Raw genomic sequence first — 22,001 nt, 5'->3', positions numbered from 1 at the left:
CCTATAAATGGCATCATCAGTTTGTCTGTACAAATAAATAGTAAAAAATTAAAATATTAAAATATTTTAATTTAAATATTTTAATTTTTTACTATTTATTTGTACAGACAAACTGATGATGCCATTTATAGGCGAAATGCATATTTGTATTAAAGTTTTACACCTTGCTGACTGATTTTTGTTCGGAGCGGTGCGCTTCTCAAGCTTTTATTAATAAATTTTAGAACTTTTATCGTCGGCATTATGTGTTCTGTTGGAGGGCCAGATTCTGTTGTTAATACACATACAAAGCTTAATTAGTTATTACATTTTTTACTATATCATTACGCAGCTTAAAAGCCGACCCGTTATACGAAGTTTATAACATATCATAGGGAGCAGCCGACACAGCACATTTACATGTTTGTTAGGCTTTTTTTAAATAGGTGTATGATCAACAAAAATCATAAAACTAATTTTATGAAGGGAAGAGCACACCTGGAGTGTGACAAGTGTATTTATTCAAATTCTAACCATCGCCTCTTGTAAAAATTAGTTTTGTAAACAAACGAAGTAAGCAAGAACGCGTAGCTGTAAATCTATAATTTGAACCACTTACAGTAAAACAAAACACAGTGATGTGCTCCAAATTCGCTTCCATAATGGATAACATGAATTTCGCGTTCTGGTTCTGAATAGAATTAGGATTTAGCCAAATTATTTTGTTGAGTCTATTTGTTCGCCTATACACCGACCAAAGTGGCATTAAATATAGGACAAAGCGAGCTTTCCAGCTTGCGTCTTAACACCAGCAGGATACCAAATCACATTTGATTCTCGCGTGTGCAACTCGTCGAGATCCCACTGTTACGTCATAATGCAAGCGCAAGGCGACCAGGTGGGAAATCGCGCGTTCGGAAGTCGCGATTGAAAGGATTCGTTGGAAAGTCATTAAAAGAAGCGGGAAAGTTGACGCTGCTGGAATTATTGTTCTATAGGCATTTATCTGTTCACTGTCTAGTCTTAACAGCAAAAGTCGTAATGTTACAGAATTTTTTATTTCATAAGAAACTGTAAAGAAGCATTTGGACCAAATTTAAATTTATTCTAGTTTCTTTAATCGTTGAAAAATAATTTTAATTTTTTTGATAAGAAAAACTATAAGACAACAAACCACGGCAAATACCACATTTTTTACATTTTAACGTTGTCATCCTGAATAACCAAAAAACTTTAAACTAAATTAGAGCTTTTTTTTACTTTCTATGACATTTTTCTTTGACCTAATTGCAAAATAAATACGCAAAAGTTGATCGCTTCTTTGACGCAGTTAGCAAACATGATAACAGATCATTTACGTATCGTTTAGCAGTATTTTCAATTTTATTTAAAGTAGCTTACTAGACTAGTTAAAAATTCAAAAAAAATTATTTGTATAAAAAGGTTAATAAATAGTTAACACTAAACTAATTATATTATGATATATCCGACATTGGATTTGCACTTTACTTAAAAAATACATCATGAAAAGACGGGCTGTTCAATCGTGTTTATCCATAGATAGGAAATTCATTATGGGTAAAGTAAATTTACTTATAATTTAAACTTAAGAAACCTTTAAAATATTAAAATGTTTTAATGGAATTCAAACATTCTCATACAGATAAAAAAGTCAAGCATCAAATCACACTTGAGTTAAACGAAAGTGATATTTACACATTCCAGCAAAATACGAAGCGTAAACAGAAAACAACGACGACACCTCGCTAATGCAAATAAAAGTTCGAGCAAGACATGACGTCACGCTGGTCGCGTGCCAAGGCGCGCAGTGGGTGTGACGTCACTAACGGCGACGGGGCCGAGGCTCGAGCGTTCGACTCTCGGAAGCGTGAACAATGGCGAGTCGATGACGAGATAATGACTTTCGGATGGCCGATCGGAAGATGACGCAATTATCGTCAACAATGGGTCTCGCGCGATTTGCCAAGTTCACGACGGGTGAGGAACAATGACGCGAAGTTAACTCCAATTCGCGTGAAATGTCGTCTTAATTTTTAAAATGTTTTTCGGAATTCCATTTGGATATACTTTACAAATCACACCTACTAGATGTTATAAAAATTTAGCATTGTTTTCTAAGAAAATCATTCTTGTAAAAACTTAATATGAAGTACAGTAAGTTATTCCGTCGCAATATAATATCAAATTTAAAAAGACAAAAACTATTGTGTGTGCTGGGAATTTACGTGCATTCGAACTTTTATAGCAACCAAACGTGCCGTCTATAAACGCACAAATAAATACATATGACAGATCACGCTACGTTAAGCAAAGAATTAAGGGCATCATTTATAAAGATAATTATTATCCTGGTGAAATATGTTGCAGCTAAAAATTGCAAGATAAATTTTAATTTTCCGAATCGAGCAAAAAAGTGTAGCGTCCAGCTGGTTTTGCAGCAAGACACGCTCGCACGAAACTGGACGCGAAAGTGCAAATAAACAAGAGCGAGAATGCGCGATTCGGAACGGGAGAGCGAAACCTCGATGCCACCGAGCGAGCGACTGCAAAAAGTACATAAATGACGAAAAGCGAAAAACGGCGCGTGGCTGATAAGGACGCCCGGAGAATCTGCGTGACGTCGGAACTCAAATAATCGAGGGGTAATTACCCCCATGGAAGGCGCGAGACGCATGCGCGAAAAAGGCACCCACACAACGACTGGGAGCAGGTATAAGTTCTGACGGACACATTGACTGAAAGCACAGTTGGCTTCTACAGCAACCAACTGCTTAATCGTCAAGAAAAAGCAGTAAATCAACGATATATTGTTTCAATTTCAGATTTTATAATTTTATAAAGTATTGGCACATGACGTTTTTGCAATTTTCCTTGGTGAAATAGGTTTGACATAAATTGAAAAACAAAGTATAATTTTTTGTATTTTTGGAAGACCTTTGCAGCTGTAGAATTTATTGCAAGTGTGTTGCAAAGAGTTATAGATTCAATCTTCACTTTTTGGCATAAACAAGTTTTACAAGTATGAAAAAAATCAAATAACGTTTTTTTGCATTATTTCAGAATCTTTTTTGTTGTACAATCTATTGTAAACTCAAATCAACGATGCAATCTTCACTTGTTGCTGAACGACCGTACGCTGCGTACGACCCCATTGCAACATTTCCCTCTAATGGGATCACTATGAACCATCATGGCCGATTCGAGCCTCATCTTGCTTTCCCGTCTCACCCAACTTCATCCTATTTTGGGTATGGGACATTCCCCCACTTTCAGCCACCGAGTACGATCCAGTCCCACTGCTACGACCAAAGACAGCAACATACATCACCCGTGATGGAACCTATGGAACCAGTCACTTGTATGTGGAAATCGCCTCACATGAACCGTGTCTGCGGAATCATGTTCACGGATCTTCACGAACTCGTCAATCACATGAGCCGCGATCACGTGGGTGGGATCGAACAGAGTGATCACACGTGCTACTGGGAGGATTGCGCTCGTTCGGGCAAGAGCTTCAAGGCCAAGTACAAGCTGGTCAACCATCTGAGGGTTCACACTGGGGAGAAACCCTTCGTGTGCAATTTCCCCGGATGCAGCAAGATGTTTGGCAGGAGCGAGAACCTCAAGATTCACCTCAGAGTTCACACAGGTAAGAATACCGAAAATATTTGTTTCGCAATCAAACGAAGTAATTAGTACGCAACAAACTTGGTGTTAACTTTGTTCTTACTTTTATAAGGTGAAAAACCATTCCCTTGCAAATTTCCCGGATGTGATCGAAGATTCGCCAACAGCTCGGACAGAAAAAAGCACAGTTACATGCACAACACTGATAAACAATACGTTTGCAAGGTAAGTTGCCCATGTAACTACTAGTCTTTCAACTAAAGTCAATTTTTTGCCAATTTTATGTATAGAGTGAACTAACAGCCTTTTACCTTCCATTTAACATAACCACTTTATTGAAAAAAAAATTAAACTGACATTGAACTAATCATCCCAGTATTATGAATACTTCTATTAATATTAAAACACTTCGTTTATTTTCAGTATGAAGGTTGTGACAGAACGTACAGCCACCCTAGTTCTCTTCGAAAGCACGTTCGAAATCATGAATCAAACGGTGACGTCATCAAAATTGAACATTCATCACCTATGACGTCACCAAGTTCATCATGTGGATCTCCGGATTCTCAGAGCCATAGGAAACAGATTACTTCAACCGAATTTGTACATCCAAATCACGAACAAAAATTAACAGATGTGGAATCATCACCAATCATGCCAGCTAACAATAGCGTAACATCAACTGAGTTTGACCAAAAATCAACCGCATTTTGGAGGCCAATTGATAACTTCCAGACATCCATCGATGGTGGCTTTGGTCTTCCACAACCAATTCATCAACCAGAGTTCAGCCACAAAATCATACAAGAAACAGCCAGCTTTCCAGTGTTTGACTTTCCAACCAGCAACTTTAACGTGATGCAAAATTCGCCTTACATCAATGCGCCTGTTACGATTTTTCATTGATGGCTAAACGTTCTCATTCTTCTTAAATTTTGAATTTATTTTATGTATGGTTTGTTTTAATTTGTTTATGTCGATATTTTTATTGAAAAGCACAAACAGTTTGATACATGCATTGTTCTTTTTAGAACCCTGTCGTCCATTTAAACTTAAACGTGCAACACTTTTTACAATGATCAAATTTAAACTTCTGAAAAACAAATCTGCAGCGTGCATGAGCTGTTGAATTAATTTCAGAAGCTCTTTATTATACAAATAAACAGACCACAGGTTTATATGACGAAACAAAAGTATGAGCGAAGTATTGCAGTGAAGCTTAAAATAGAGGCAATAACAAAATAGTGTTACCAGCTATAACCATTGAGATTTTCTTTGATTAAATATAGAATGAGGTGTATAAATACGACAAAACACGTTTACCAAAATAGTTCCTCCATACACCGAGTTTGTTACATTTCGCACTTCAACAAAAAATAATTGCATTCGTCCAACACAGTTCACCAGAATTTAATTATTTTACATGTTCAACCATCGGAAAGAATTGAATTATAACGTATGAATTAACTTTAGTAAAACGTTACCTTTAGAAAACACCTTCTGGAAATTGTTAGTTACACAAAATACTTTTCTAGCGGGTGGTATCCGAGAATAATGTTGACCTTAAAGTTAAGCAACAACATTCTTGCACTTGGCTGAATGTAAAAGTGAGAGCAAACAAAAGTGAGAATACGATTTGGATGTAAACAACCAAACATGACGTCACAAAACAGCACGTGCCACAACGCAAGCAATGGAAAAGAGCACTTGTCTGTGGATGATAAGAAATGTAGCAGATAGGGTGTAGTACCGGTCGCGCGTGGGAAATCTTGTGACGTTAATATTATCAAGCGATTATTACAACTTGCTTGTTATAATATGTGTTTTTTAAATAGGCAAAATTACTTGCACTCGTGTTGTCCTTTAAGAAACGCAGTAATGTCACAAAACGATACATAATGTATTTCAAGGCTTAGCGTAAGTTGGAAACGAATGGATTTTACAATAGACAAAACAGCCCTACCACCACTCACCTTATAGAGGTCACAATGTAAGCATCTGAATCAAAAGTGAGGTGGCAAGATATAGTTACCTTGACTACAGAATCATGTTTGAAAAATTATTTAAACAAAGACAATAAATCAAAGTAAAGATTAGCAAACATTAAAGATGCGAGGGCTACTCTAAAAAATAAAACTTAAATGAAACAAGCAACATAAATATTTGTAAACTTACAGCGTTTCGTAAATGGATTAAAATCGCATTCGTTACAGTTCCCATATTAGCAAGCTCTTCTTGCACCGTGTAGTGACGTCATGCTAGTCGCGTGTCGAACAGTGGATGTCGTGTTACGTCACTCACGAAAATGCCGAGGCTCGAGCGTTCGACTCTCGGAAGCGTGAACAATGGCGAGTCGATGACGAGATAATGATTTTCGGATGGCCGATCGGAAGGTGACGCAATTATCGTCAACAATGGGTCTCGCGCGATTTGTCAAGTTCACGGCATGCGAGGATTTAATGACTCGAAATTTTTCAATACTAATTTTATTTCGAACTTGAAATTACAGGATTGAATCTTATTTCCTAAAGGAAATCGCATTATGCATTTACCACGTTTCAAAATATTTTTTATGTTGTTTTGATCATTTTTTGTACCAAAAACGCCCATTTATTAATTTTTTTAAACTACTCAACTGGCAAGTTGTAATAAGAAACATTTTGACCTTTTCAAATGTTGGATTCAAATTGTACCGTGGACATGTTATTAAAAGACAATTAAGAAATTTACTGTATAATCTGGCGATATTTTGATGAACTTTCAAAAAACTGAAAAAAGGAAATTTGTCCAACAAGTCGACCACTAAAGGAATATGTTGATTATTATGATTTCAAAGAAGTGTTCCTCTTAAATTAAAAAAAAAAAACTGATTTTATATAAGTCAATATATTATGCTGTTAAGTTATTAAAGCTCTATATTGTCCAATCTGAATTACTTGAAGTCGCAATGAAAAGCGTTTAACTTGTTTTGCAGCAGTAATCCTCTCACACTTGGCTGGTTGCGAAAGTGCAAATAAACAAGTGAGAATACGATTCAAATGTAAACAACCAACTCTCGACGTCACAATCGAGCACGTGCCACAAATCAAGCAATAGAAAAAGCACGTGGCCATATTTGCGGGAGAAGGAGCAGATAAGGTCCGTCATCGATCGCGCGTGGGAAATCCGCGAGATACACATTTCTAACTTAAAGCGCTACGTAAATAAATTAAAATTGCATTCGTCACAATTCCCGCATTTGGTATCTCGCCTAGCACTGTGTAGTGACGTCACGTGGTCGCGTGTCGAGACAGTGGATGTTGTGTGACGTCACTCGTGAAAAGGTCAAGGCTCGAGCGCTCGACCTTCGGAAGCGCGAACAATGGCGATTCGATGACGAGATAAATGACTTTCGGATGGCCGATCGGAAGATGACGCAATTATCGTCAACAATGGGTCTCGCGCAATTTGCCAAGTTCACGGCAGGCGAGGATTAAATGACTCGTAATTTTTCTGAATGAATTTTTGTTTTAAGTTTCAAATTACTGAATTATTGCTTATATTCCGGAGTAAATAGCATTTTATATTTAAAATCTTTCGCAATTTTCAAACGTTTTATTGATCACTATATCGACCCTAAAAGTCCCATCATATTTTTAGAACTACTTCAATGTCGGGTCGTTGTCTGAATTATGTTGATCTTTTGGAATGTTGGATACACATAGTACCATGTACCAGTGTTATTTACGATGATTTACAAATTTACTGTATAATTTGACGTTATTTTTTTGAACTTGAATCAAGTAAATACTTGTCCAACAAGTCTAATACCAAATCAATAAATGAATAATGGTTTTAAAGAAATTTTGCAATTAAAATATTTAAACTTATATTCCATAGGATAATATGTTATGCTTGTAAATCATTAAACTCTATGTTTAAATGGCTTTACCACAGTGTAAACTAGCAAAAAGTTGCAAAAAGTCCCAAAGCAGTTTGCGACTGATAAAAACATTCTAAAAGATGTAAATATGACTTCTTATACGAAACGTCGCAAAACCTAGTCAGGTCGCAAAAAAAGAATTTGACTTGTTTTGCAGCAGCAACCCTCTATCACTTGGCTCGATGCGAAAGTGCAAATAAACAAGTGAGAATACGATTCAAATGTAAACAACCAACTCTCGATGTCACAATCGAGCACGTGCCACAAATTAAGCAATAAAAAAAAGCACGTGGCCATATTTGCGGGAGAAGGAGCAGATAAGGTCCGGCATCGGTCGCGCGTGGGAAATCTGCGTGACGTCGGAACTCAAACAATCGAGGGGTAATTACCACCTGAATGGCGCGAGGCGCATGCGCGAAAAAAGCACCTTAACAATGTTTAAGGCTCATTTAAATGGCGAAGGAATCTCTGCTTGATAGCATTAGTTGTCTTAAATAGCAACATAGCAACAACTATCTAACACTTATTAAGTGGCAGGATGTAAAGATAAATTTTCCGAAGCTTGATTTTTCGGCCATACAGTAATTTGTTGATAACATATGTCGTTTTATTGAAAACAAATTTGACAAATTATGAAAACTAACCGTTTTTTATCATTTCAGAATTATTTTTTGCTGTACAATCTATTGCAACCGTGTATTAAAATGCAATCTTCACTTGTTGCTGAACGGCCGTACGCTGCCTACGACCCCATTGCATCATTCCCCTCAAATGGCATTACAATGAACCCCCACATCCGATTTGAGCCCCACCTCGCTCTTCCAACTTACCCCGCCTCGTCTTATTTGGGGTATGGGGCATTTCCCCACTTTCAACCCCCGAGTACGACCCAGCCCCACTGCTACGACCAAAGACAGCAACAAACTTTTTCACCTGTGACGGAACCTATGGAACCAGTCACTTGCATGTGGAAATCGCCTCACATGAACCGTGTCTGCGGAATCATGTTCACGGATCTTCACGAACTCGTCAATCACATGAGCCGCCATCACGTGGGTGGGATCGAGCAGAGTGATCACACGTGCTACTGGGAGGATTGCGCTCGCTCGGGCAAGAGCTTCAAGGCCAAGTACAAGCTGGTCAACTATCTGAGGGTTCACACTGGGGAGAAACCCTTCGTGTGCAATTTCCCCGGATGCAGCAAAATGTTCGGCAGGAGCGAGAACCTCAAGATTCACCTCAGAGTTCACACAGGTAAGAATACCGAAAATATTGGTTTCGCAATTAAAAAAAACAATTAATTAGTATGCAACAAAGTTAGTGTTAACTTTGTTCTTACTTTTATTAGGTGAAAAACCATTCCCTTGCAAATTTCCCGGATGTGATCGACGATTCGCCAACAGCTCGGACAGAAAAAAGCACAGTTACATGCACAACACTGATAAACAATACGTTTGCAAGGTAAGTTGCCCATGTAACTACTAGTCTTTCAACTAAAGTCAATTTTTTGCCAATTTTATGTATAGAGTGAACTGACAGCCTTTTACCTTCCATTTAACATAACCACTTTATTGAAAAAAAAAAATTAAACTGACATTGAACTAATCATCCCAGTATTATAAATACTTCTATTAATATTAAAACACTTTTATTTTCAGTATGAAGGTTGTGACAGAACGTACAGCCACCCTAGTTCTCTTCGAAAGCACGTTCGAAATCATGAATCAAACGGTGACGTCATCAAAATTGAACATTCATCACCTATGACGTCACCAAGTTCATCATGTGGATCTCCGGATTCTCAGAGCCATAGCAAACAGATTACTTCAACTGAATTTGTACATCCAAATCACGATCAAAAATTGACAGATGTGGTATCATCACCAAACATGCCGACTAACAATAACGTAACATCAACTGAGTTTGACCAAAAATCAACTGCATTTTGGAGGCCAATTGATAACTTCCAGGCAACCATCGATGGTGGCTTTGGTCTTCCACAACCAATTTATCAACCAGAGTTCAGCCACAAAATCATACAAGAAACAGCCAGCTTTCCAGTGTTTGACTTTCCAACCAGCAACTTTAACGTGATGCAAAATTCGCCTTACATCAATGCGCCTGTTACGATTTTTCATTGATGGCCAAGCGTTCTCATTCTTCTTAAATTTTGAATTTATTTTATGCATGGTTTGTTTCAATTTGTTTATGTCGCAATTTTTATTAAAAAGCACTAACAGTCCGATACATGCATTGTTGTTTTAGAACCCAGCCGTCCTTTTTAACACATTCGTGCAACAGTTTCAATTTTTTACAATGATCAAATTTAAACTTTCCAGTTTTTGAAAAAACAATCCCTACAGCGTGAGCTGTAGAATTAATTTCAAAAGCTCTTTACTACAAATAAACAAACCATAGGTTTATATAACGAAACAAATGAGCGAAGCATTGGAGTAAAGCTTAAAATAGAAGCAATAACATAACAGTGTTACCAGCAATAGTCATTGAGATTTTGTTTGAATAATTATAGAATAATTGGGATAAATACGACGGAAACAGGTTTATCAAAATAGTTCCCCCATACATCAAGGTTGTTACATTTCACACTTCAACAAAAAATAATTGCATTCGTCCAGCACATCAGTTCACCAGAATTTGATTGTTTTACATGTTTAACCATCGGAAAGAATTGAATTATAACATATGACTGAACTGTAGTAAAACGTGACCTTTAGAAAACACCTTCTGAAAATTGTTAGTTAAACAAAATACTATTGTAGCGGAATAATATTGACCATAATGTTAAGTAGAAACAACATTCTTGCACTTGGCTGAATGTAAAAGTGCGAGAAAACAAAAGTGAGAATACGATTTGAATGTAAACAATCAAACATGACGTCACAAAACAGCACGTGCCACAAAGCCAGCAATGGAGAAGAGCACGTGTCTGTGGATGATAAGAAATATAGCAGATAGGGTTAAGTACCGGTCGCGCGTGGGAAATCTTGTGACGATAATATTATCAAGCGATTATTACAACTTGCTTGTTATAATATGTGTTTGTTAAATAGGAAAAATTACTTACACTCGTGTTGTCCTTTAAGAAACGCAGTAATGTCACAAAACGATACATCATGTATTTTAAGGCTTAGCGTAAGTTGGAAACGAATTGATTTTACAATGGACAAAACAACCCTACCACCACTCAACTTATAAAGGTCACAATGTAAGCATCTTAATTAAAAGTGAGGTGGCAAGATATAGTTACCTTGACTACAGAATCATGTTTGAAAAATTATTTAAACAAAGACAATAAATCAAAGTAAAGATTAGCAAACATTAAAGATGCGAGGGCTACTCTAAAAAATAAAACTTAAATGAAACAAGCAACATAAATATTTGTAAACTTACAGCGTTTCGTAAATGGATTAAAATCGCATTCGTTACAGTTCCCATATTAGCAAGCTCTTCTTGCACCGTGTAGTGACGTCATGCTAGTCGCGTGTCGAACAGTGGATGTCGTGTTACGTCACTCACGAAAATGCCGAGGCTCGAGCGTTCGACTCTCGGAAGCGTGAACAATGGCGAATCGATGACGAGATAATGATTTTCGGATGGCCGATCAGAAGGTGACGCAATTATCGTCAACAATGGGTCTCGCGCGATTTGTCAAGTTCACGGCATGCGAGGATTTAATGACTCGAAATTTTTCAATACTAATTTTATTTTGAACTTGAAATTACAGGATTGAATCTTATTTCCTAAAGGAAATCGCATTATGCATTTACCACATTTCAAAATATTTTTTACGTTGTTTTGATCATTTTTTGTACCAAAAACGCCCATTTATTAATTTTTTTAAACTACTCAACTGGCAAGTTGTAATAAGAAACATTTTGACCTTTTCAAATGTTGGATTCAAATTGTACCGTGGACATGTTATTAAAAGACAATTAAGAAGTTTACTGTATAATCTGGCGATATTTTGATGAACATTCAAAAAACTGAAAAAAGGAAATTTGTCCAACAAGTCGACCACTAAAGGAATATGTTGATCATTATGATTTCAAAAAAGTGTTCCTCTTAAATAAAAAAAAAATGATTTTATATAAGTCAATATATTATGCTGTTAAGTTATTAAAGCTCTATATTGTCCAATCTGAATTACTTGAAGTCGCAATGAAAAGCGTTTAACTTGTTTTGCAGCAGTAATCCTCTCACACTTGGCTGGTTGTGAAAGTGCAAATAAACAAGTGAGAATACGATTCAAATGTAAACAACCAACTCTCGACGTCACAATCGAGCACGTGCCACAAATCAAGCAATAGAAAAAGCACGTGGCCATATTTGCTGGAGAAGGAGCAGATAAGGTCCGTCATCGATCGCGCGTGGGAAATCCGCGAGATACACATTTCTAACTTAAAGCGCTACGTAAATAAATTAAAATTGCATTCGTCACAATTCCCGCATTTGGTATCTCGACTAGCACTGTGTAGTGACGTCACGTGGTCGCGTGTCGAGACAGTGGATGTTGTGTGACGTCACTCATGAAAAGGCCAAGGCTCGAGCGCTCGACCTTCGCAAGCGCGAACAATGGCGATTCGATGACGAGATAAATGACTTTCGGATGGCCGATCGGAAGATGACGCAATTATCGTCAACAATGGGTCTCGCGCAAATTGCCAAGTTCAGGGCAGGCGAGGAATAAATGACTCGTAATTTTTCTGCATGAATTTTTGTTTTAAGCTTCAAATTACTGAATTATTGCTTACATTCCGGAGTAAATAGCATTTTATATTTAAAATCTTTCGCAATTTTCAAACGTTTTATTGATCACTATATCGACCCTAAAAGTCCCATCATATTTTTAGAACTACTTCAATTTAGGGTCGTTGTCTGAATTATGTTGATCTTTTGGAATGTTGGATGCACATAGTACCATGTACCAGTGTTATTTACGATGATTTACAAATTTACTGTATAATTTGACGTTATTTTTTTGAACTTGAATCAAGTAAATATTTGTCCAACAATTCTAATACCAAATCAATAAATGAATAATGGTTTTAAAGAAATTTTGCAATTAAAATATTTAAACTTATATTCCATAGGGTAATATATTATGCTTGTAAATCATTAAACTCTATGTTTAAATGGCTTTACCACAGTGTAAACTAGCAAAAAGTCCCAAAGCATTTTGCGACTGATAAAAACATTCTAAAAGATGTAAATATGATTTCTTATACGAAACGTCGCAAAACCTAGTCAGGTCGCAAAAAAAGAATTTGACTTGTTTTGCAGCAGCAACCCTCTATCACTTGGCTCGATGCGAAAGTGCAAATAAACAAGTGAGAATACGATTCAAATGTAAACAACCAACTCTCGATGTCACAATCGAGCACGTGCCACAAATTAAGCAATAAAAAAAGCACGTGGCCATATTTGCGGGAGAAGGAGCAGATAAGGTCCGGCATCGGTCGCGCGTGGGAAATCTGCGTGACGTCGGAACTCAAACAATCGAGGGGTAATTACCACCTGAATGGCGCGAGGCGCATGCGCGAAAAAAGCACCTTAACAATGTTTAAGGCTCATTTAAATGGCGAAGGAATCTCTGCTTGATAGCATTAGTTGTCTTAAATAGCAACATAGCAACAACTATCTAACACTTATTAAGTGGCAGGATGTAAAGATAAATTTTCCGAAGCTTGATTTTTCGGCCATACAGTAATTTGTTGATAACATATGTCGTTTTATTGAAAACAAATTTGACAAATTATGAAAACTAACCGTTTTTTATCATTTCAGAATTATTTTTTGCTGTACAATCTATTGCAACCGTGTATTAAAATGCAATCTTCACTTGTTGCTGAACGGCCGTACGCTGCCTACGACCCCATTGCATCATTCCCCTCAAATGGCATTACAATGAACCCCCACATCCGATTTGAGCCCCACCTCGCTCTTCCAACTTACCCCGCCTCGTCTTATTTGGGGTATGGGGCATTTCCCCACTTTCAACCCCCGAGTACGACCCAGCCCCACTGCTACGACCAAAGACAGCAACAAATTTTTTCACCTGTGACGGAACCTATGGAACCAGTCACTTGTATGTGGAAATCGCCTCACATGAACCGTGTCTGCGGAATCATGTTCACGGATCTTCACGAACTCGTCAATCACATGAGCCGCGATCACGTGGGTGGGATCGAGCAGAGTGATCACACGTGCTACTGGGAGGATTGCGCTCGCTCGGGCAAGAGCTTCAAGGCCAAGTACAAGCTGGTCAACCATCTGAGGGTTCACACTGGGGAGAAACCCTTCGTGTGCAATTTCCCCGGATGCAGCAAAATGTTCGGCAGGAGCGAGAACCTCAAGATTCACCTCAGAGTTCACACAGGTAAGAATACCGAAAATATTGGTTTCGCAATTAAAAAAAAACAATTAATTAGTATGCAACAAACTTGGTGTTAACTTTGTTCTTACTTTTATTAGGTGAAAAACCATTCCCTTGCAAATTTCCCGGATGTGATCGACGATTCGCCAACAGCTCGGACAGAAAAAAGCATAGCTACATGCACAACACTGATAAACAATACGTTTGCAAGGTAAATTTCCCATGTAAATGTTCTAGTCTTACAAATAAAGTCAATTTTTTGCCAATTTCATGTATAGAGTGAACTAACAGCCTTTTACCTTCCATTTAACATAACCACTTTATTGAAAAAATATTAAACTGACATTGAACTAATCATCCCAGTATTATAAATACTTCTATTAATATTAAAACACTTTTATTTTCAGTATGAAGGTTGTGACAGAACGTACAGCCACCCTAGTTCTCTTCGAAAACACGTTCGAAGTCATGAATCAAACGGTGACGTCATCAAAATTGAACATTCATCACCTATGACGTCACCAAGTTCATCATGTGGATCTCCGGATTCTCAGAGCCATAGCAAACAGATTATTCCAACCGAATTTGTACATCCAAACCACGAACAAAAATTGACAGATGTGGTATCATCACCAAACATGCCGACTAACAATAACGTAACATCAACTGAGTTTGACCCAAAATCAACCGCATTTTGGAGGCCAATAGATAACTTCCAGGCAACCATCGATGGTGGCTTTGGTCTTCCACAACCAATTCATCAACCAGAGTTCAGCCACAAATTCATACAAGAAACAGCCAGCTTTCCAGTGTTTGACTTTCCAACCAGCATCTTTAACGTGATGCAAAATTCGCCTTACATCAATGCGCCTGTTACGATTTTTCATTGATGGCTAAGCGTTCTCATTCTTCTTAAATTTTGAATTTATTTTATGTATGGTTTGTTTTAATTTGTTTATGTCACTATTTTTACTAAAAAGCACAAACAGTTTGATACATGCATTGTTGTTTTAGAACCCAGTCGTCCATTTAAACTTAAACGCGCAACACTTTTTACAATGATCAAATTTAAACTTCTGAAAAACAAATCTGCAGCGTGCATGAGCTGTTGAATTAATTTCAGAAGCTCTTTACTATGCAAATAAACAGACCACAGGTTTATATGACGAAACAAAAGTATGAGCGAAGTATTGCAGTGAAGCCAAAAATAGAGGCAATAACAATATAGTGTTACCCGCTATAATCATTGAGATTTTTTTTGATTAATTATAGAATTGGATAAATACGACGGTAACACGTTTACCAAAATAGTTCCCCCATACACCGAGGTTGTTACATTTCGCACTTCAACAAAAAATAATTGCATTCGTCCAACACAGTTCACCATAATTTGATTGTTTTACATGATCAACCATCGGAAAGAAGTGAATTATAACATATGATTTAACTTTAGTAAAACGTGACCTTTAGAAAACACTTTCTGGAAATTGTTAGTTACACATAATACTATTGCAGCGGGTGGTATCCGAGAATAATGTTGACCTTAATGTCAAGCAACAACTTTCTTGCACTTGGCTGAATGTAAAAGTGAGAGCAAACAAAAGTGAGAATACGATTTGGATGTAAACAACCAAACATGACGTCACAAAACAGCACGTGCCACAACGCAAGCAATGGAAAAGAGCACGTTTCTGTGGATGATAAGAAATGTAGCAGATAGGGTTAAGTACCGGTCGGGAAATCTTGTGACGCTAAAATTATCGAGTGATTATAACAACTTGCTCGTTATAATATATGTTTGTTAAATAGGCAAAACGAATAGATTTTCAAAGGACGAAACAACCCTACCACGATTCACCTTATAGAGGTCACAATGTAAGCGTCTGAATGAAACGTGAGGTGGCAAGATATAGTTAACTTGACTAAAGAATCATGTTTGAAAAATTATTTAAACAAAGACAATAAATCAAAATAAAGATTAGCAAACATTAAAGATGCGAGGGTTACTCTAAAAATAAAACTTAAATGAAACAAGCAACATAAATATTTGTAAACTTACAGCGCTTCGTAAATGGATTAAAATCGCATTCGTTACAATTCCCATATTAGCAATCTCGTCTTCCACTGTGTAGTGACGTCACGCTAGTCGCGTGCCGAGACAGTGGACACCGTGTGACGTCACACACGATGGAAGCGAGGCTCGAGCGCTCGACTCTCGGAAGCGCGAACAATGGCGAATCGATGACGAGATATGACTTTCGGATGGCCGATCGGAAGATGACGCAATTATCGTCAACAATGGGTCTCGCGCGATTTGTCAAGTTCACGGCAGGCAAGGATGTAATGACTCGTAATTTTTCTGTATGAATTTTATTTTAATCTTCAAATTACTGGATTGGAGCTTACAATCCGGACTAAATAGCATTTTATATTTAAAATCTTTCACCATTTTCAAACGTTTTATTGATCACTATATCGACCCTAAAAGTCCCATCATATTTTTAGAACTACTTCAATGTCGGGTCGTTGTCTGAATTATGTTGATCTTTTGGAATGTTGGATACACATAGTACCATGTACCAGTGTTATCCAGGATGAGTAACAAATTTACTGTATAATTTTACGATATTTTATGAACTTAAATCAAGTAAACATTTGTCCAACAAGTCTACCACCGAAACAATCAGTGAATTATGTTTTTTTTTATATAAATTTTGTAGTTGAACTATTTAAACATATATTCCAATAAGGTAATATATTATGCTTTTAAATCATTAAAGCTCTATGTTATCCAATATAAATGGCTTTGTCACAGCGTAAACTAGCATAACGTTGCAAAAAGTCCCAAAGCAGTTTGCGACCAACAAAACATTCCAAAAATTGTAAATTGCAGATTAAAAACGAAAGTCTAATCACTTATTATACGAAACGTCGCAAAACTAGTCAGGTCGCAAAAAAAATCATTAAACTTGTTTTGCAGCAGTAAGCCTCTCACACTTGGCTGGATGCGAAAGTGCAAATAAACGAGTGAAAATACGATTTAAATGTAAACAACCAACTGACGACGTCACATTCGAACACGTGCCACAAATCAACAATAAAAAAGCACGTGGCCATATTTGGCGACATGGAGCAGATAAGGTACGACATCGGTCGAGCGTGAGAAATTTGCGTGACGTCCGAACTCAAACAATCGACGGGTAATTACCACCTGAATGGCGCGAGGCGCATGCGCGAAAAAAGCACCTTACCAATGTTAAAGGCTCGTTGAAATGGCGAAGAAATCACTGCTTGATAGCATCAGTTGTTTTAAATAGCAACATAGCAACAACTGTCTAATGCTTAGCAAGTGGCGGCATGTTAAGATATACCATAAAAAATGTCTTAATTAAAACAGGTTACCTGCGTTTTATAATAAGCATTTAATAAATACCACTAAGTTAATATTCGAAGCCCTCTAGTAAATAAGTCTTAAAATCAAAAGAAACATTAAAAAATCAACCCAATTATAGTAAGATGGACATGGTTGTTTTACTTGACCAGTTAGTTAGTTGCAAGGAATCACTTTACTGACGGCACATCGAACGTCACAGATTTAATATGTCGAAATAAATGACTATATGCGACCGCCAACTGCTTAACTCAACTGTTCAACGCTATTGCGTCACAATGGAACCCTGTTTTACAATGCAAAATATTGCCACATTAGGCAATTAGAATTCAAAATAGAATTGCCCATGAAATTCCACGTCTACCTGATTGGTGTAATTTACAGTAATGCTTACAATAGCAACAAACCTATCATTCACAAGTGGTATGCATGCCATAGTTTAGAAACCAACGTTTAATCGATACGGGCATCACAAAAACGTTAACTTACTTGCGCAAGTGCAAAGCCATCGTTCCGATCTGCCTCGTGTTTTCGTCGCCGTTGACCTCCACCGCGGTCAAGGTCGCACGTGTCCGCGCGGTGTCGTGATTAAGCCGGTCGATGCTGGCTGCATGGTTGTCCACCGACTCCATAAGAGATCTCTGACGTAGGCGCACCGACGCCATCTTTACCCCCTGAATTAGAGCGGCAGAGCTAAATACGAATTTTTTCTTATGCAATTTTACACCACGACATGTTAGTAAAGTTGGTGTAAACTGTAAAGTAATGTTAAAATCGTCTTAAGTCGAACACTGTAACAAACTTAGCACACAATTTAAAATGCAAATTGTGAAATTTAATCATTGAGGAACTTTTTACTTCACATCCGGCCAAACGTTGAGATTACCACGGCATTCATATTTACGTTTTGTTCTTGGTCACGTAAAACGCGGAAGAACGCTTTCAATGGCAGTTGTTAAAATATACGACCTTTTTCTTGCTCAGTCCAAATAAACACCAAGTATTATTATGGTTTACAAAGCAAAAAGCAATAAATGAGCTAAAACAGGACACAAATATATATATTAAGTGCTTCAAAAAAATATATAAAAAACATAAGTGCTTTGAAATATAACGCTCATTTAGTAACAATTACAAACCCATTTTAAAACACTGAAATCCGTTGTCTTTCGAGTTTTGTTGGTATAGCTATGTATTCTTTTAAACACTATACGACCTATAATCGCCACCATTTTGTATGTGTTTTCTTTATCAAGTGCGGGCCAAATTTACTTCGGGGTAATCGAGCCGAACAAAAAAAGGCGCGAGAAAGAACAACAACAGGGCCGAAGGCAGAACGCACCTGGTTAATGCTGTCGCTGAGCACGCGTTGTATGATGCCGGTGAAGTTGTGCATGATGTAGCGGATGCTGCGCACCTCGCGCATGTGACGCTCGATCTGTGACGTCACTGCGTCGTCGATGTGCTCCTTGCCTTCGGCCAGCGATTCGTTGAGCTGCACCACCACCTCGCGCACCGTAGCCAGCGACTCGCCCTGCTCGTGAATGACGTCGAACACCTGGACGTGACGTAACGCTGACGTGAGTCAGACGAGTAGAGAACAATTGAGGCGTTTTCGTTGGTAGCTTAAACCAAAGACTCTAGTCCAGAGCATCGGTTTTTAAACTGGGGTCCATGGACTCCTTGTGGGTCCGTGAACTAGTTTTAGGGGGACCATGAAGCCCTAGTTAAATTAAAATGTATTTGAAAGAAAACAAAGTTCTGATAATGCAGATAAAGAAAAACGAAAACGAAAAACAAGCCTCTCATCGATTTTCTTTCCTGATTTTCGGGAAGGTAAATATGACAAAATTTAGGCAGGCTTAAACGTCTCATCGTAAAAACCTATTAATCTAAAATATGTAAGACCATCTCGTAGCTTACGCTATCCGACAGCGTTGTCATGTTGCGATGCAGTTTCCTGTGCTCAGTGAGCGCTCGAGTGTGGAGGTCCAACGTACTTATAATGCTTGAGTCCGCCTGTCTAAGCTCCGAAATGCCACCTAAATGGAAAAAAAACACAGATAAATAGTGACCATTCAATAAAACATACACACAAAGTGTGTTAATAACTGAGATCTAGCCCTTCTAAAGCTGCTTTTTAACCAACGAGTATAATTAGTACACCGAAAGCCATTGCAGACTCACCAAATCTGTTGATCTATGATGCAAGCAGGGCAGGATAGAAAAACAACTAGCCGGTAGAGCGACGGTCCCGGCTTGACCGGAGGTCGTGAGTTCGAACCTCACTGCAGGCTAATTGTTTTTCCAGCCTGCCCTGCTTGCATCATAGATCAACGGATTCGGTGTTCTAAGTAGTAACTAAATAGCATATACATTGGTATATACAAAGATATAATTATGTCTCCAGGCATTCGATAACTTTGGGGTGGCAGAATACAGTCTTAAGATCCATGTTCGACAAGTCAAATATTAATAAATATTGCGAAAAATACGCATTATTCAGTTGTTCAAATTATTCCATTTTGGGGTTTCCAATGACTCCCCAACATATGACAACTCCCTAATAAATGTACTCAATTTAACATCAACAGGCTTCTGATGAGGTCAAAAAAATAAATACCTCCTGGCAATTGGCGTGCTTTCGGCAAACCTAAACTCACCTTCGGCGTGCCTGGCTTGATCGGTGCAAAGACCAATTTCGGCCCGAAGCGTTCCGTTGAGAGTTTCAAGCGATGAGATGCGTTTGTTTTGCACTTGCCGTTCCTCTCTCATCTTGGAGCGAAACTTGTTGGCCTGTATAAATGTTTCATGATACGCTATAACCAAGTAAGGTTGTTTTAATAGTTTAAATTAGTGCTGGTATAATATTGCAAGTTTTATGTTGAACTAATTTGTTTACAGTTATACATTAAGAAGGCTACACACCCTTTAAACATGTTAAAACAACAGGTTTGTAACTTCACGTAATAGAAGTAGTTTAACAAAGACATCTTATATTTTGCTTGTCGTTGCTAAGATTTTGCTGTCTAAGTTTTATGACTGATTTTTTTATTTCCTACCAGCAATCATTTAGGTCAGTGGTCGGCAAACGCCTGTCCGCGGACAGGTACCGGTCCGCGAGGAGTTGGCTACCGGTCCGTAGCGGGTGGTCAGATTTAAATTTTGTTTAAACACGAACAGTACGTAAAACCTAAAAAAGTATTTAAAACACATTTAACTTCGTTCTAATAGCCTACTATACTCCATGGTTATTTGGTATGATAAAAAATGCAAATTAGTTTACAGCTCTCGTGAGGTTCAAAACAACTAGTGTTTCCTGGCCATATGCGTTACATAGATCGTTCACAACATCCATAATGCAAATTTTTATTGCAAAATCTACTTCTAGTACTTACAATATATCGAAAAATGGGCTAAAATATCATGTGATTTAATTTTAAGCGTGCACAATAGACAGTAGAATTTCATGCAAAGAATGTTTATAAACTATGCCCCATATTGAAATAATTTATTATTTTGATATTTAGGCAGGAAGGTTTTCGAAAAAACGTATGTATATTAATTAGTTTTAGCCTCTATAGTTGTAATGTAGACTCTATAAAATGATTTTTCTGACATCATTCTGGCAAGCCTTGTACGTATGTCTATCCCATACTTTTCAGGTGTCGGTTTGTGGTTCCTACGTTTTCCATTATTTTTTTTGTTTTTACAATACATAGGCTAACTATCAAAAGTGTCTTGTAGGGCCTGGTCAAAAATGGGATCATACATTATTATATGTTATACAAAAGTGTGACTTCTTTTGAAAGAATGCTTTAAATATCCTTATTTTGACAAGCTGGTAAAAATATAGGAATTGGCAATAATGGTATACAAGTGTAATTTAAAAAACAAACGTGAAGGCCTAAAAGTTTTATTGAAATGAGCCGCGGTCTGCGGGTTAAACTAAATTGTTTGGCTGGCCGGATGCCGCCCGCTGGTGTCAGTAAGTTCAATAATTCCTAGATGAGAAAACCTCTTTGCGGCAAAACAATCATAACGTTCGCATTGAAGGTTGCAATAAATTGCCTTTCCTGAACATTTGTTGTTTTTTTAAGGCCGGTCCGCGACAAAATTTTAGTTTTAAACCGGTCCGCAGTGCACAAAAGGTTGCCGACCCCTGATTTAGGCAACATCTATTTTCACCAAGCCTATAGGTAAATCCGCGAATCCTAACAAGATTCGAACATAGGTTATTATTTTCGCTAAAACGTTATACGTAATACTACAGCGCTTAAATGCTTTTTGTTCACGCAGTACAGTGTGCAACAAATGAAAGTTTTCAAGTGCACTTGTCAGGTCTAATGGTATTGATGTGCCAAACTTGGTGGCGAGAGAATGTAAGCGGCTCGTTGGTCTAGGGGTATGATTCTCGCTTTGGGTGCGAGAGGTCCCGGGTTCAAATCCCGGACGAGCCCTGTTTTAGCATTTTTTTGGTAAAAAAACAACTGGCAAATTAGACATAAAGTTTTTGCGCAAACATTATAACAGCACATTTTTTGTTTTAAGTAACATAGCAAATAAAAATTTATCACTACGCAGCAGGGTGGCATCAAATTATTGCGCAATGTTAAAATAAGAAAGAGCATTGTTATTAATCAGGCAATTTACGACACTCATAATGC

The 22,001-nt window shown here is 37.6% G+C and overlaps 4 protein-coding genes and 1 non-coding gene across 5 annotated transcripts in view; 4 read left to right on the top strand and 1 right to left on the bottom strand.

Annotated features, from left to right (window-relative positions):
• Positions 1-22,001, bottom strand: part of LOC146137867 (uncharacterized) — a 72,408-nt gene that overhangs the window by 33,844 nt on the left and 16,563 nt on the right. Inside the window, exons 18-21 of the mRNA XM_083394460.1 lie at positions 19,998-20,130; positions 19,258-19,376; positions 18,677-18,892; positions 17,824-18,008 (exon numbers count right to left, since the gene is read on the bottom strand). Of these exons, the coding sequence (XP_083250586.1) occupies positions 17,824-18,008; positions 18,677-18,892; positions 19,258-19,376; positions 19,998-20,130 (653 nt within the window). The remainder of the gene's footprint in view (positions 1-17,823; positions 18,009-18,676; positions 18,893-19,257; positions 19,377-19,997; positions 20,131-22,001) is intronic.
• On the top strand, positions 3,103-4,533 carry LOC146137874 (uncharacterized). Its single transcript, XM_083393713.1, has 3 exons — positions 3,103-3,649; positions 3,740-3,852; positions 4,051-4,533. Exons 1-3 carry the CDS (start codon positions 3,103-3,105, stop codon positions 4,531-4,533), a joined length of 1,143 nt encoding a protein of 380 aa, XP_083249839.1.
• On the top strand, positions 8,254-9,690 carry LOC146137873 (uncharacterized). Its single transcript, XM_083393712.1, has 3 exons — positions 8,254-8,803; positions 8,898-9,010; positions 9,208-9,690. Exons 1-3 carry the CDS (start codon positions 8,254-8,256, stop codon positions 9,688-9,690), a joined length of 1,146 nt encoding a protein of 381 aa, XP_083249838.1.
• On the top strand, positions 13,397-14,833 carry LOC146137872 (uncharacterized). The gene is made up of 3 exons (XM_083393711.1): positions 13,397-13,946; positions 14,042-14,154; positions 14,351-14,833. Exons 1-3 carry the CDS (start codon positions 13,397-13,399, stop codon positions 14,831-14,833), a joined length of 1,146 nt encoding a protein of 381 aa, XP_083249837.1.
• Positions 21,723-21,794, top strand: Trnap-ugg (transfer RNA proline (anticodon UGG)). Its single transcript has one exon. It is a non-coding gene; the product is annotated as a tRNA-Pro (tRNA).

This window comes from Ascidiella aspersa, chromosome 7 (genome assembly GCF_963924565.1).
Source record: "Ascidiella aspersa chromosome 7, kaAscAspe10.2, whole genome shotgun sequence".
Classification (NCBI taxonomy): Eukaryota; Metazoa; Chordata; class Ascidiacea; order Phlebobranchia; family Ascidiidae; genus Ascidiella; species Ascidiella aspersa.
The sequence above is the reverse complement of the archived record's forward strand: the minus strand, read 5'-3'. Positions and strand labels throughout refer to the sequence as shown.

What these genes read in the sequence shown, in the direction of transcription:
- LOC146137874 (XM_083393713.1), top strand. Translation starts at nt 3,103, where the DNA reads ATGCAATCTTCACTTGTTGCTGAACGACCGTACGCTGCGTACGACCCC. An exon ending in TCACCTCAGAGTTCACACAG is followed by an intron (nt 3,650 to 3,739) that starts GTAAGAATACCG and finishes TACTTTTATAAG; the next exon opens with GTGAAAAACCATTCCCTTGC. An exon ending in ATAAACAATACGTTTGCAAG is followed by an intron (nt 3,853 to 4,050) that starts GTAAGTTGCCCA and finishes GTTTATTTTCAG; the next exon opens with TATGAAGGTTGTGACAGAAC.
- LOC146137873 (XM_083393712.1), top strand. Translation starts at nt 8,254, where the DNA reads ATGCAATCTTCACTTGTTGCTGAACGGCCGTACGCTGCCTACGACCCC. An exon ending in TCACCTCAGAGTTCACACAG is followed by an intron (nt 8,804 to 8,897) that starts GTAAGAATACCG and finishes TACTTTTATTAG; the next exon opens with GTGAAAAACCATTCCCTTGC. An exon ending in ATAAACAATACGTTTGCAAG is followed by an intron (nt 9,011 to 9,207) that starts GTAAGTTGCCCA and finishes TTTTATTTTCAG; the next exon opens with TATGAAGGTTGTGACAGAAC.
- LOC146137872 (XM_083393711.1), top strand. Translation starts at nt 13,397, where the DNA reads ATGCAATCTTCACTTGTTGCTGAACGGCCGTACGCTGCCTACGACCCC. An exon ending in TCACCTCAGAGTTCACACAG is followed by an intron (nt 13,947 to 14,041) that starts GTAAGAATACCG and finishes TACTTTTATTAG; the next exon opens with GTGAAAAACCATTCCCTTGC. An exon ending in ATAAACAATACGTTTGCAAG is followed by an intron (nt 14,155 to 14,350) that starts GTAAATTTCCCA and finishes TTTTATTTTCAG; the next exon opens with TATGAAGGTTGTGACAGAAC.